Source organism: Osmerus eperlanus, chromosome 2 (assembly GCF_963692335.1).
Source record: "Osmerus eperlanus chromosome 2, fOsmEpe2.1, whole genome shotgun sequence".
NCBI classification, from domain to species: domain Eukaryota; kingdom Metazoa; phylum Chordata; class Actinopteri; order Osmeriformes; family Osmeridae; genus Osmerus; species Osmerus eperlanus.
In genome coordinates, this window is record NC_085019.1 from 5,692,765 (window position 1) to 5,706,464 (window position 13,700).

Genomic DNA, 13,700 nt, shown 5'->3' on the forward strand with positions numbered 1-13,700 from the left:
ACTTAGCGAACTACATAATGTATGGTCTATTGTGCTACCCGTAGTAATCGTCACGGGTTTTCTTGTTAGTCATGGGGAGCTGAGTATTGATAGTTAGCTAACCAGCAAGAATTACAGTTTACACACTGTTCCAGTAATTGTAAAAGTGGCAAACTATCTGAACAAAGCATGGCTAACATCACGAAGAAAGTGTCGTGGTCCAGTCGAGGTGACGAGTCAGGAGGCGGTGAACGGACCCCGCTACTCAACGGTTCAGAAGACGTCAGATACACCAGACAGGTAGGTAGTCTAGCTAGCTTGCTAACTCAGCAAGTTAGTAGCAAGCAAACGTTTAACTTGCAATGACAAGTTTACACAATGTGAACCCTGCGTGAAGTTATGATTTGCTGTGAGATTATTGCATTTCACTAATTTGATTGCACTGTGGGACAATTCTTGCATGCATGCATTTTGCGAATGATTGCAAGCTAACAACAAATGCAAACGTCATGAGCTGTGCACTGTCAGAATATCTCTGCTATGTACCAGTATTGAAGCGATAAGATGGCAATACACAAGGCTTTTAAAGGTGAAAGATCTATCTTCTAGATAGATCTCTGAATCTTCTAAATAGCCGGCGAGTGTTGAAAATGGAAGAATTGTGGAAACTCAACTTCCTTCTTTTTTGAAACACTAAACATTCAAGTCCATTTTAAACTTGTTTGTAATTACGGTTAAACACTTCCTGTTCAACATGTTATTGTACATGTTAAACTGGAAACAAACAGACCTTTTTTGCATATGTGTAATATCTTTGATCCATAGTTTTCCGGAGGACGTTTATTTCAAATAGGGAGGCTGAGCACGGTGGATTTAGAAGAGGAGATAACATCAGAGGAGGTAAAGTTCAGCTTTCTCTCTACCTCTGTCCTTCCCTGTGACACCAGACCTGTGTTGAAGATTCAATTTAACAGACGCTGGACCTCAAATCACAGCATCAATCACCCAGAGATAAACACAGCCTTAGGTCTGTGAATGACCGTAGCTGTTTACCTTGAACATGGATCAGTGCAAAGTGTGCAGAACTGAATGTGAGCAACAATTCTGGGGTGAGTTAGTACTGTACTGTGCCAGGACAGATGTCTTTAAGTCCCAAGGTTGAGATGCACTGGTCATGTACAGACCTCCTTGGCTCTGTGCCTCAGAACCCCTCAGCAGTCTACACAGGAAAAGACAAACAAAAACAAAACCGTTCATACCAGAGACCCACAACTGACCTCAGTGTTGTTTCTTGGCAAATTTCTCAGAGCAAGTTCCCTGAGGTTTATCCTAGTTACATCCATGAGTATAATTTAGAGTTATTTGACTTACTCAACTGAGGATGATTAAGCAATCTACTACTGCACTCCCTTGCACACAGAGACACCATTTAGTAGTGCAGTAGAAGAGTGCAGTGAGTTTCACTGCCATTCACTGAATGTGGGGATCAGTCATGCTGTACAAGTTTAGCTTTAATCATGGGCCCATTGTACACATCTTCAATTCCACCACAATAACCAAGAACTAAAGAAGATTAAGACATTAATGACTTAATTACGAACCTGCTACACAATACAGCTCTGTGTAACATCTCAAACTATGTTTAGGTGGCTCTGCACAGCCTAGAGTGGAAAGACTTTTGAGAGGAACAAGACAACCAGCAGCAAATCTGAATCATCTACTGAAGAACACAAGACTGGAAACTGTTACTTTAGTCTGTGATGATATCCAGCTCGAGTCCAGTTTGGTCCAGCTTGTAGGGTTATTTGGGGATTTCGCAACCAGCATGCCCTGCACAGCCACTTCCTAATCTCAGTTCTGCTACGGGCTGATGTGAACTCTTCATCGGTTCCTTTAATTTGCCTGTTGGTTGGTGCGTCTGAAAGGGAAGAGCTGCATGTGCACGAGTGTAATCTCAGTGGTCCAGAGTGTTTTTTTTTTCTTGCACTGATACAAACATGTAATCCTCTCATACCCCCAAATGGACAATTAGCTCTGTCGTAGGGGGGCATGAGGGGAAAACCTCTTAAGACCGTTGATATGGACCCTGATCATTTCTCTCTGTCATGGCCTCGTTCCTCTATCCCCCTGCCCCAACAGGAGTCACTGAGGAGCCGGCCCAAGGAGATCCCTCACAATGAGAAGCTGCTGTCGCTCAAATATGAGGTAATCAAAGCCAGACAACTCTGTACAGTATGGTAACTCCTACTGAGGGCTATTATAATATGGGTCGTAGTTTAGTCTCATTGTTTTTTGGGGGTACTACAGAGCCAGATTGAGATGGTCTAAATACAACAGATGCATTTAAGTTCAGACGGTATGCGACCAATGTTGGGACGCCATTTTGTTTCAGAGTCTCGACTACGACAACAGCGAGAACCAGCTGTTTCTGGAGGAGGAGAGACGGATGAGCTACGTGGTGAGTGGATGCTCGCTTCGAGGAGGAGGGATTCGTATCCGTCGTTAATGTCTTCTGAACAGTGTCACGACAACGTTGGACGATTCACTTCCACTTCTCTTTCCTCTTGCTCGGTTGACTACGAATTCCCTTTTCCCTCCCAGGGCTTCAAGTGTCTGGAGATCAGCCGCTGGGTGGTGTGTGGTCTTATCGGCTTCCTCACTGGGCTCATCGCCTGCTTCATAGACATTGCGGTAGAATACATGGCTGGACTCAAGTACTTAGTCGTCAAAGATAGTATCCTTCTACTTAACCAATCATCTGCAACGTTTTCAGCCAGCAGGCAGACAGAGTGACGGGCGGAAGGATGGTCAAACAGGCAGTCAGACAGGCAGTCAGACAGGCAGTCAGACAGGCAGTCAGACAGGCAGTCAGACTGACAGACAGGCATGGTAGAGCTGTGTCATAGTCAGCCTATATCCCTACTTTTGTCATTCACGTGTAGCAAGGCCAATAGAAACAGACTTTCTGTAGCAAAACAACATCTGGGATGTGTCCTGTTTCATGATTGGTGGCCTTGACGTTTGACCTTCCCAGACATAGAAAAGTTCACAGAGGTGGGAGGGCTCTCCATCTCCCTCATCCTCTGGGCTGTTCTCAATGCTGCCATCGTCATGCTGGGAGCCATTATAGTTGCCTTCTTTGAGGTAAAACGTGTGTGTGTGTGTGTGTGTGTGTGAGTGTCAGTCGGACTAGAACTGAAATATTAATGGGCCCTCAGATAACCTGCAGCACTAAAACGCTGTGATGGATCCTGAGTGTTTTAACTTCCTGGTTCTGCTAGTGTAGCATACCACAGTGTGAAGGAACTCAGTGTGTTGGCATGTATACAGTGATGGAACTATGTAACTGGAGCACCAGTCTCCTACATACTGTGTGTCTGTTCCCCCCCCCTCTCCCCCCAGCCCATTGCAGCAGGTAGTGGTATACCTCAGATCAAATGCTACCTCAATGGAGTGAAGATTCCCCGGGTGGTGCGACTCAAGGTAAGCAAACGCTGATCGCTGGGCCACTTGAGCTTAAAAAAGGGTACATGTAGCTCGGTGCCGGTTCGATAACATGTCGCCTCATGTGTTTGTGTGTGTGACGTTCCGCAGACGCTGGTGGTGAAGGTGTTCGGGGTGATCTGCTCAGTAGCAGGGGGCCTCGCTGTGGGAAAGGTGAACATCCGTCTGTGAATCTGGGATGAACGGGAAAGACGTCCCCTCCAGGTGTATTGTGTGTGTCTGACGTTACCCATAATCCCCTCAGGAAGGTCCCATGATCCACTCTGGCGCAGTGGTGGCTGCGGGAGTCTCCCAGGGCAGGAGCACTTCTCTGAAGAAAGACTTCAAGGTGTGTGTCTGCGTGCGCATGCATGCGTGTTCGAGTTACACATCCAAGGTGTGTTTGACTTTCATCTATTGTGTGTGTGTGTGTGTGTGCAGATGTTTGAGTATTTCCGTCGGGACACAGAGAAGAGGGACTTTGTATCAGCAGGAGCTGCTGCTGGAGTGTCTGCTGCTTTCGGAGCACCAGTGGGTGAGGAAACACACACACACACACATACCAACACACACACACACACACATACATACCAACACACACTAACAACACTCTCAACGCCTTCTTCTCTTCCTCAGGTGGGGTTCTGTTTTCTCTGGAGGAGGGGGCTTCCTTCTGGAACCAGATGCTAACATGGAGGATAGTGAGTAGACATGGAGGATAGTGAGTAGACATGGAGGATAGTGAGTAGACATGGAGGATAGTGAGTAGACAGTAGACATGGAGGATAGTGAGTAGACATGGAGGATAGTGAGTAGACAGTAGACATGGAGGATAGTGAGTAGACATGGAGGATAGTGAGTAGACAGTAGACATGGAGGATAGTGAGTAGTGAGTAGACATGGAGGATAGTGAGTTGACATGGAGGATAGTGAGTAGACAGTAGACATGGAGGATAGCGAGTAGACAGTAGACATGGAGGATAGTGAGTAGACATGGAGGATAGTGAGTAGACATGGAGGATAGTAAGGAGACAGTAGACATGGAGGATAGTGAGTAGACATGGAGGATAGTGAGTAGACAGTAGACATGGAGGATAGTGAGTAGACAGTAGACATGGAGGATAGTGAGTAGTGAGTAGACATGGAGGATAGTGAGTAGACATGGAGGATAGTGAGTAGACAGTAGACATGGAGGATAGCGAGTAGACATGGAGGATAGTGAGTAGACATGGAGGATAGTGAGTAGACATGGAGGATAGTAAGGAGACAGTAGACATGGAGGATAGTGAGTAGACATGGAGGATAGTGAGTAGACAGTAGACATGGAGGATAGTGAGTAGACATGGAAGATAGTGAGTAGACAGTAGACATGGAGGATAGCGAGTAGACAGTAGACATGGAGGATAGTGAGTAGACATGGAGGATAGTGAGTAGACGGTAGACATGGAGGATAGTAAGGAGACAGTAGACATGGAGGATAGTGAGTAGACATGGAGGATAGTGAGTAGACAGTAGACATGGAGGATAGTAAGGAGACAGTAGACATGGAGGATAGTGAGTAGACATGGAGGATAGTGAGTAGACATGGAGGATAGCGAGTAGACATGGAGGATAGTGAGTAGACAGTAGACATGGAGGATAGTGAGTAGACATGGAGGATAGTGAGTAGACAGTAGACATGGAGGATAGTGAGTAGACATGGAGGATAGTGAGTAGACAGTAGACATGGAGGATAGTGAGTAGTGAGTAGACATGGAGGATAGTGAGTTGACATGGAGGATAGTGAGTAGACAGTAGACATGGAGGATAGCGAGTAGACAGTAGACATGGAGGATAGTGAGTAGACATGGAGGATAGTGAGTAGACATGGAGGATAGTAAGGAGACAGTAGACATGGAGGATAGTGAGTAGACATGGAGGATAGTGAGTAGACAGTAGACATGGAGGATAGTGAGTAGACAGTAGACATGGAGGATAGTGAGTAGTGAGTAGACATGGAGGATAGTGAGTAGACATGGAGGATAGTGAGTAGACAGTAGACATGGAGGATAGCGAGTAGACATGGAGGATAGTGAGTAGACATGGAGGATAGTGAGTAGACATGGAGGATAGTAAGGAGACAGTAGACATGGAGGATAGTGAGTAGACATGGAGGATAGTGAGTAGACAGTAGACATGGAGGATAGTGAGTAGACATGGAAGATAGTGAGTAGACAGTAGACATGGAGGATAGCGAGTAGACAGTAGACATGGAGGATAGTGAGTAGACATGGAGGATAGTGAGTAGACGGTAGACATGGAGGATAGTAAGGAGACAGTAGACATGGAGGATAGTGAGTAGACATGGAGGATAGTGAGTAGACAGTAGACATGGAGGATAGTAAGGAGACAGTAGACATGGAGGATAGTGAGTAGACATGGAGGATAGTGAGTAGACAGTAGACATGGAGGATAGCGAGTAGACAGTAGACATGGAGGATAGTAAGGAGACAGTAGACATGGAGGATAGTGAGTAGACATGGAGGATAGTGAGTAGACAGTAGACATGGAGGATAGTGAGTAGTGAGTAGACATGGAGGATAGTGAGTAGACATGGAGGATAGTGAGTAGACAGTAGACATGGAGGATAGTAAGGAGACAGTAGACATGGAGGATAGTGAGTAGACATGGAGGATAGTGAGTAGACATGGAGGATAGTGAGTAGACATGGAGGATAGTGAGTAGACAGTAGACATGGAGGATAGTGAGTAGACATGGAGGATAGTAAGTAGACATGGAGGATAGTGAGTAGACATGGAGGATAGTGAGTAGTGAGTAGACATGGAGGATAGTGAGTAGACATGGAGGATAGTAAGGAGACAGTAGACATGGAGGATAGTAAGGAGACATGGAGGATAGTAAGGAGACAGTAGACATGGAGGATAGTGAGTAGACATGGAGGATAGTGAGTAGTGAGTAGACATGGAGGATAGTGAGTAGACATGGAGGATAGTAAGGAGACAGTAGACATGGAGGATAGTAAGGAGACATGGAGGATAGTAAGGAGACAGTAGACATGGAGGATAGTGAGTAGACAGTAGAGATGGAGGATAGTAAGGACACAGTAGACATGGAGGATAGTGAGTAGACAGTAGACATGGAGGATAGTAAGGAGACAGTAGACATGGAGGATAGTGAGGAGACAGTAGACATGGAGGATAGTGAGGAGACAGGGAGGATAGTGAGGAGACAGTAGACATGGAGGATAGTGAGTAGACATGGAGGATAGTAAGGAGACAGTAGACATGGAGGATAGTGAGGAGACAGGGAGGATAGTGAGGAGACAGTAGACATGGAGGATAGTGAGTAGACATGGAGGATAGTGAGAAGACATGGAGGACTGTGAGTAGACATGGAGGATAGTGAGGACACATGGAGGAATGAAGCTGGAGGAAGAATATTCAGGAGTAGAGCACAGGGGAGTGGGGAGATAGAGCATCGTTTGTGATGGTAAATGTTTTGCTCTTTCTCTGTCCAGTTTTTTGCCTCCATGATCTCCACCTTCACTCTGAACTTCTTTCTGAGCATCTACCACAAGAAACCCGGAGACCTCTCCAGCCCTGGTCTCATCAACTTCGGACGCTTTGAGAGTGATGTGAGAGTGACACACACACAGACACACACGCACACACACACTCACACTTCCTGTAGAACTCCTTTTTCTTTAGTGTTTCTATTCCATCTGTGTGTGTGTTCCTGTCTGTGACAGAGTGTAGCCTACAACCTCTATGAGATCCCCCTCTTCATCGTCATGGGAGCCATAGGTAAGACTGCACTGTTTTTATACTTTTCTCTTCTATTTTCCCCGAGTAGGCAGTTGGTCCCAGTTGTGCTTTGTGTTGCTCGTTGCCTTCAGCTGTCCAGTAGACTTACTGAACACATTGTGATCCATCTGTTGTTGCCCAGGTGGATTGCTAGGAGCCCTATTTAACTTCCTCAACTACTGGCTGACCATCTTCAGGATCAGGTATGTGTTCTGACCGGTTAGCCACCAGTGCTAAGTGCGTCAGGAGCCACAGGGCTAGCCGCAGGCTTGCTGTCATGAGCTACCTTGATACCTTTAGATGATGATAACAAACATGACTATGCTGTTTTCACTGTTGCTTCCTTGTTGTCTTTCCAATAGGCATGGCTTCAGAATGAGGAAATATAGTCAGTAACACAACCTGTATTTCCCTTCAGTCTCTTTTGTTTCTGACAGAAATGTGTACTAATTATAGCCACTGTATGAAATGTATTTTCTTTAGCTGAAGTGGGTGGAGACTCAATTCTGATTAACTGGATTTTGATCAGGGATACTTCCTGTCCTCTAGTTCTTGTAGATCATGGAGACTTTATAAATAGCTTCTGGTTTTTTGGCGCAGAGTGGTGGTTAAGACTGGGAGATATTCCAAGTGTGGACCTGTCCTGAAACAACTCCATAGTCTATACGCCTCTAGTGTTTCCCTCACATTCAAGGAATCTGTGTGTGCGTGTGTGTTTGTCGGGACAGGTATGTGCACCGGCCCTGCCTCCAGGTAATTGAGGCCATGCTGGTTGCCGCAGTGACAGCAGCAGTGTCGTTTGTCATGATCTACACCTCAAACGACTGCCAGCCTCTGGGACCAGACCAGTCTGAGGAGTACCCGCTGCAGGTAGACACGCTCCCGCTCCTGTTTCTCACAGTCTGGTTACCTCTCGCGAATAGTTGGAATCCTCCTCTTTCTCTTGATTTCTTTCCCTCCTCTGCCACGCCCACTCTCTCTAGCTGTTCTGTGACGATGGGGAATACAATTCCATGGCGACAGCCTTCTTCAACACACCTGAGAGGAGTGTGCGCAGCCTTTTCCACAACCCCGCAGGTGAGCGTGTGTGTGTGCACGTCTGCATTCATCTGTTTATGTACACCCCCCCCCCCCCCCAGAGTAGTTTGACTTAAAAATAAACAAACTCCATCTCTCTCTCTCTCTTTCCCTCTCTCTCCCTCTCTCCATCTCTCTCTCTTTCTACCTGTCTCACTCTGTCTCCCTCTCTCCCCTCTCGTCAAGGGACCTACAACCCGCTGACCCTGAGCATGTTCACGGGGACCTACTTCTTCCTGGCCTGCTGGACCTACGGTCTGACCGTGTCTGCCGGGGTGTTCATCCCCGCCCTCCTCATCGGAGCCGCCTGGGGAAGGCTCTTCGGGATCCTGCTGGCCTCCATTACCTCCACTGGCTCTGTGAGTGTGTGTGTGCCCGTGTGTGCGCACTGCTGTGTGACACTAGGTGTGTGTGTGTGTGTATTTCAATGTATGTGTTTTGGAGACTGTTAGGTGTGTTATCTTTGTTTGTAACCCCAGTGTAGTCTATTGCCAAACTCCCTCGGCCTCCATCTCCCACTTTATCTTTGACCTGCTCCTCTACCTCCTCACACACACAAAGACAACCTACGCACACACACAGGGTGCATGTAGGGTGTGTGTGTGTTTAGAACTCTTCAGATTCCCTTGCTGTGGCGAAAGCCCTTTGTGTGGCCTGGTCAAATCTGCTCAGTTCCTGTAATCTGCTCCCGGTGTGACCTGGATTCCTGCAGCCTGGAGCACATTTCCTCACTCCAGCCCTGGGTTCACTCTCTGTATTCTGTCTGTGATATATCTGTATTCTGTCTGTGACTCTCTCTGTATTCTGTCTGTGATATATCTGTATTCTGTCTGTGACTCTCTCTGTATTCTGTCTGTGATATATCTGTATTCTGTCTGTGACTCTCTCTGTATTCTGTCTGTGACTCTCTCTGTATTCTGTCTGTGATATATCTGTATTCTGTCTGTGACTCTCTCTGTATTCTGTCTGTGATATATCTGTATTCTGTCTGTGACTCTCTCTGTATTCTGTCTGTGATATATCTGTATTCTGTCTGTGACTCTCTCTGTATTCTGTCTGTGACTCTCTCTGTATTCTGTCTGTGATCTGTCTGTGATCTCTCTGTATTCTGTCTGTGATCTCTCTGTATTCTGTCTGTGACTCTCTGTATTCTGTCTGTGACTCTGTATTCTGTCTGTGATCTCTCTGTGTTATGTCTGTGATCTCTCTGTGTTATGTCTGTGATCTCTGTGTTCTGTCTGTGATCTCTCTGTATTCTGTCTGTGATCTCTCTGTATTCTGTCTGTAACTCTCTCTGTATTCTCAGATCTGGGCTGACCCTGGTAAATACGCCCTGATTGGAGCTGCTGCCCAGCTGGGTGAGTGATGGACACTAGAGTCACCATCTAGACTGACCATCTTGGTCACACTGGGACACCCGTAGGTGTCCTTATGAAATGCACCTACTTGAAACAGTTGGCTTCATACTAACGTCGACATGACATGTCCTGCTTGCGTCTTTAGGGGGCATCGTCAGAATGACCCTCAGTCTGACTGTCATCATGGTGGAGGCCACAGGGAACGTCACCTACGGTCTTCCCATCATGCTTGTGCTCATGACGGCAAAGATCGTTGGAGACTACTTCATAGAGGTGGGGAGTCAGGCGGCTGAGCGGTTAGGGAATCGGGCTAGTAATCAGAAGGTTGCTGGTTCGATTTCCCGGCAGTGTAAATGATGTTGTGTCCTTGGGCAAGGCACTTCACCCTACTTGCCTCGGGGGAATGACCCTGTACTTACTGTAAGTCGCTCTGGATAAGAGCGTCTGCTAAATGACTAAATGCAAATGCAATAGAGGCGAGACCGCTCAGCAGGACGGGTGGCATGTTAGATTGTGGTTAGATTATGGCCTTTGAATGGGATCAGTTCATGTTAGGGCCTCATAAGATTCGTCATCATTCTAGAATAAATGACTGGACAGTCCAGAAAGCTTGTCTTCTGAATCCCCTTGGTGACCTGTAGTGTTGGGGCCTGTTTGTGATGTGTGTCTGTGTCCTGCAGGGTCTGTATGATATCCACATCAAGCTAGGGAGTGTTCCGTTTCTGCATTGGGATGCCCCCGCAACCTCTCATTGGCTAACAGCCAGGTATGCGCTTTTCTGATTGGCTAACCCCAATCTACCACAAAGCCATAGCTAGCTTTGCACTTTACAATATTGAGTATTGATCTTTCTGTCTATCTCTCTGCATCTGTTTCTCTCAGAGAGGTGATGAGTTCGCCAGTCACCTATTTTAACAAAATTGAAAAGGTTGGGACCATTGTTGATGTCCTCAGCAACACATCAACCAATCACAATGGCTTCCCGGTTGTTGTGCGTCTTGCTGCAAGCGATGAGGTATGGAAGCCTCAACCTCCATCTTCAGCAGGAGCCTATGATCGGATCACTTGGCAGCAGGTTGCCAAAAACAATGTTCCCCCCTGATTTTCTTTCCTTAGCTCATCCCGTTCCCCTCCTCTTTTCTCAGTCCGGGAAGATCTGTGGACTCATCCTTCGTTCTCAACTCATTGTCCTTCTCAAACACAAGGTGTGTGTGTTTCTGTATAACACAAGGGGTGTGTGTGTGTTTACATGATGTGCCCTTTATGAGGCATTCATAAAGTTATCAAATGTGTGTGTGTGTGTGTAACATTCCTGTGTGTGTCAGGTGTTTGTGGAGCTGGCGCGCTCCAGGCTGACCCAGAGGAAGCTGCAGCTCAAGGACTTCCGGGATGCCTATCCTCGCTTCCCCCCCATCCAGAGCATCCACGTCTCCCAGGACGAGCGGGAGTGCATGATGGACCTCACCGAGTTCATGAACCCCACACCCTACACTGTACCTGAGGTACACCCACGCTCTCAGATACACACACAAACACACACATGTTTTCACACACACACTCGCTCTCAAAGGTAAACGCACACACGTTCACGCACACACACACACACACACACTCTCTCAAAAGTACACACTCATGTTCACCCACACGCACACACACACATGTTCACACACACTCTCACACACACCCACGCTCTCAAAGATACACCCACAGATCAACACACACAAAGACACACACACACACACACACACATGATTATCTGACGCTCACTGTGACATTGATGTTCTCTGTAGGAGACCTCTCTCCCTCGTGTGTTCAAGCTGTTCAGAGCCCTGGGCCTCAGACACCTGGTGGTAGTAGACCACGAGAATAGGGTGAGTGATGTCGCAATCCTTCCTGGGTTTGGTGTGTGTGAGATCATTGATTTGGAAATGTGAAGCGAGCTCATGTGTTTCTCTACTGTGTGAAGGTGGTCGGGCTGGTGACACGCAAAGACCTGGCACGGTACCACCTCGGCAAGCATGGTCTGGAGGAGATGCAGCTGGCTCAGACATGATGGACACACCCACAAATGCACGCACGCACTCCACACACACACACACACACACACATACATTACAAATATACAACTGCAGACCCTGAAACTGCACTGGTCACCTGTTGCCTAGCTACCCTTGCAACCCCACCAGCTATGCACTCCGATACTTCAGGAAGCTGGGTCAGGGGTCACTGTCAGCCAACGATGCCAAAACAGTCAGTCAGACGTTGTGTTATGGTCTACAGCTCCACATCAACAGCTTCCATTGTGTCATGGTGTCTGTCATGGGTACCTCGGATGATGGTTGATGGTTTGTCTCTGTGTCCGTTTGGGCTTGAGACTGAAGGACTCTGGTTTCCTTCTGGGATGAGTGCTGTAGTTGTCGCACAGAAATGATTGTGTTTCAAAAGATATTATTTGCCAAAAAAATCTACAGAAAGATAATTGTATCCTCTGAGAACACGTTATTAATTGGAAGTTGCTGATGAACTATGCATTACCTAAAGAACCCAACGCAGAGGAAAACTACCCTCCTGGCTTCCACCTGAACTGGACAGGAGGCCTGGAGTGACATCACATCTTACTTCTTTTATTTTTGCACTGTGTGAAAATGTATTTATTATAGCTTGTTTTAAAGTGGCTAGATAGTTGGAAGGAAGGACCTGTGTTGTGCTGTCACTTTTCCTGTCAGATGATCGACAGTCAGTCAGACCAGTGTCACCCAGGGAGCCCATTGGGTTTCTGTTGAGCTCTGTCAGATTGGGAACCATACAAGAGGATTCCAGTCGTTTCTCGCCTTATGCTGTAGTGGATTGTAGTAATTAGGTGTGGCCACAAGAGGGTGTCTGTGACATGTTGTGGGCAGGTCCATTGCTGTCAATGGAGTTGAACATGAATATTAGTGACACACACATTAGTGGACTAAGAGTTAGGATCTTCCAGGATCCTGTTTGCTGAACTCTCTCTACCCGTAGCTGTAGGTATTTAAATCAGTGCTATAATCCTTTTTTGTGTGCTAAAATGACTTGTTGAAGGTACATGCTATGCGATTCAGTGTGTATAAAAGTGTGAATTGGTACAGAGTCCATTTTTAAGTTACGATGCACTTTTACATGCTACTGAGAAAGAAACACACGTTTTTATTTAGAACAATCTATATGATTGTCACATCCATGATAATGGCAAAATGAATGTAAATTTCGACCATGTTTTTAATTTAAAATGTGAAGGCCTGAATTAAGAACTTTGTACTTTCTAACGACAGTGATTGGAGTCTGACTTGCCATGTCAGTGGTTTTGGATATGGTGTCTGAATAAATAACTAATGTCATCTGGTTTACTGTAAACACGCATTCGAATTAGTTCATGTTCATTTTATTCAAGTTTGGAGTAATTATCATGTAGACATTGCTGTTTTTTTGTTATTATATTTCAAGTATTATTTTCTTTGAGTGGTTCCTCCACCTTGTGCACCTCTCAGAAATCACCAATGTCCATGCTTTGTCTTTGTCTCTTTTGTTTGTACAGTTATAGATGGTAAATATGGATTATGCTGTATTTTATAACCATTTTGATTACCATTTTGTGAACTAATAAAGTTTAAAGTTTAAGTATTAACGATCAGTTTTATTTTACATTTCTTTCTATTTTCTGATATTACCTTAGAGAGACCAAAAGGACAGTGAGCATAAGATAAATGTTTAATGAAGACATCTTATATTGATTATAAATAGTAATAAACAGTTTTACTCTAAAGGATAAACAAGCCCAATGATACAGAGGCTGTAGATGCATGGTTCAATAAAACAGAATATACCATATAAAGAATATGGAGCAGAATTTAATGGGCAAAAAAAGCCAAACATCAGCATCATCAACAGCCTGGAAACCCTGCTTCATAACCAGGAGACTCCCTCAGATCTAATTACGTTACAGACCAAAGTAATAAGGTTAAATGCAGCTACA

General features: G+C 45.9%; 1 protein-coding gene across 3 annotated transcripts; it reads left to right on the forward strand.

The window, feature by feature from the left end:
* Window positions 1–41: 41 nt before the first annotated feature.
* On the forward strand, window positions 42–13,353 carry clcn7 (chloride channel 7). 3 transcript variants are annotated; one of them, XM_062448242.1, is made up of 25 exons: window positions 42–279; window positions 805–879; window positions 2,119–2,184; window positions 2,372–2,437; window positions 2,581–2,713; window positions 3,014–3,123; window positions 3,382–3,462; window positions 3,574–3,636; window positions 3,728–3,811; window positions 3,904–3,997; window positions 4,099–4,163; window positions 6,980–7,096; window positions 7,211–7,265; window positions 7,408–7,468; window positions 7,994–8,135; window positions 8,249–8,342; window positions 8,529–8,701; window positions 9,649–9,700; window positions 9,846–9,973; window positions 10,381–10,466; window positions 10,583–10,715; window positions 10,846–10,905; window positions 11,026–11,202; window positions 11,491–11,571; window positions 11,667–13,353. In XM_062448242.1, exons 1-25 carry the CDS (start codon window positions 169–171, stop codon window positions 11,751–11,753), a joined length of 2,394 nt encoding a protein of 797 aa, XP_062304226.1. In that variant the 5' UTR covers window positions 42–168; the 3' UTR covers window positions 11,754–13,353. The 3 variants fall into 3 exon arrangements, with proteins under 3 accessions (XP_062304226.1, XP_062304232.1, XP_062304240.1); XM_062448248.1 differs by lacking the exon at window positions 805–879; XM_062448256.1 differs by lacking the exons at window positions 42–279; window positions 805–879 and adding an exon at window positions 886–1,088 and having other exon boundaries at window positions 1,626–2,184.
* The last annotated feature ends 347 nt before the right edge of the window (window positions 13,354–13,700 follow it).

What these genes read in the sequence shown, in the direction of transcription:
- clcn7 (XM_062448242.1), top strand. Translation starts at nt 169, where the DNA reads ATGGCTAACATCACGAAGAAAGTGTCGTGGTCCAGTCGAGGTGACGAG. An exon ending in GTCTTGCTGCAAGCGATGAG is followed by an intron (nt 10,716 to 10,845) that starts GTATGGAAGCCT and finishes CTCTTTTCTCAG; the next exon opens with TCCGGGAAGATCTGTGGACT. An exon ending in CACCCTACACTGTACCTGAG is followed by an intron (nt 11,203 to 11,490) that starts GTACACCCACGC and finishes TGTTCTCTGTAG; the next exon opens with GAGACCTCTCTCCCTCGTGT.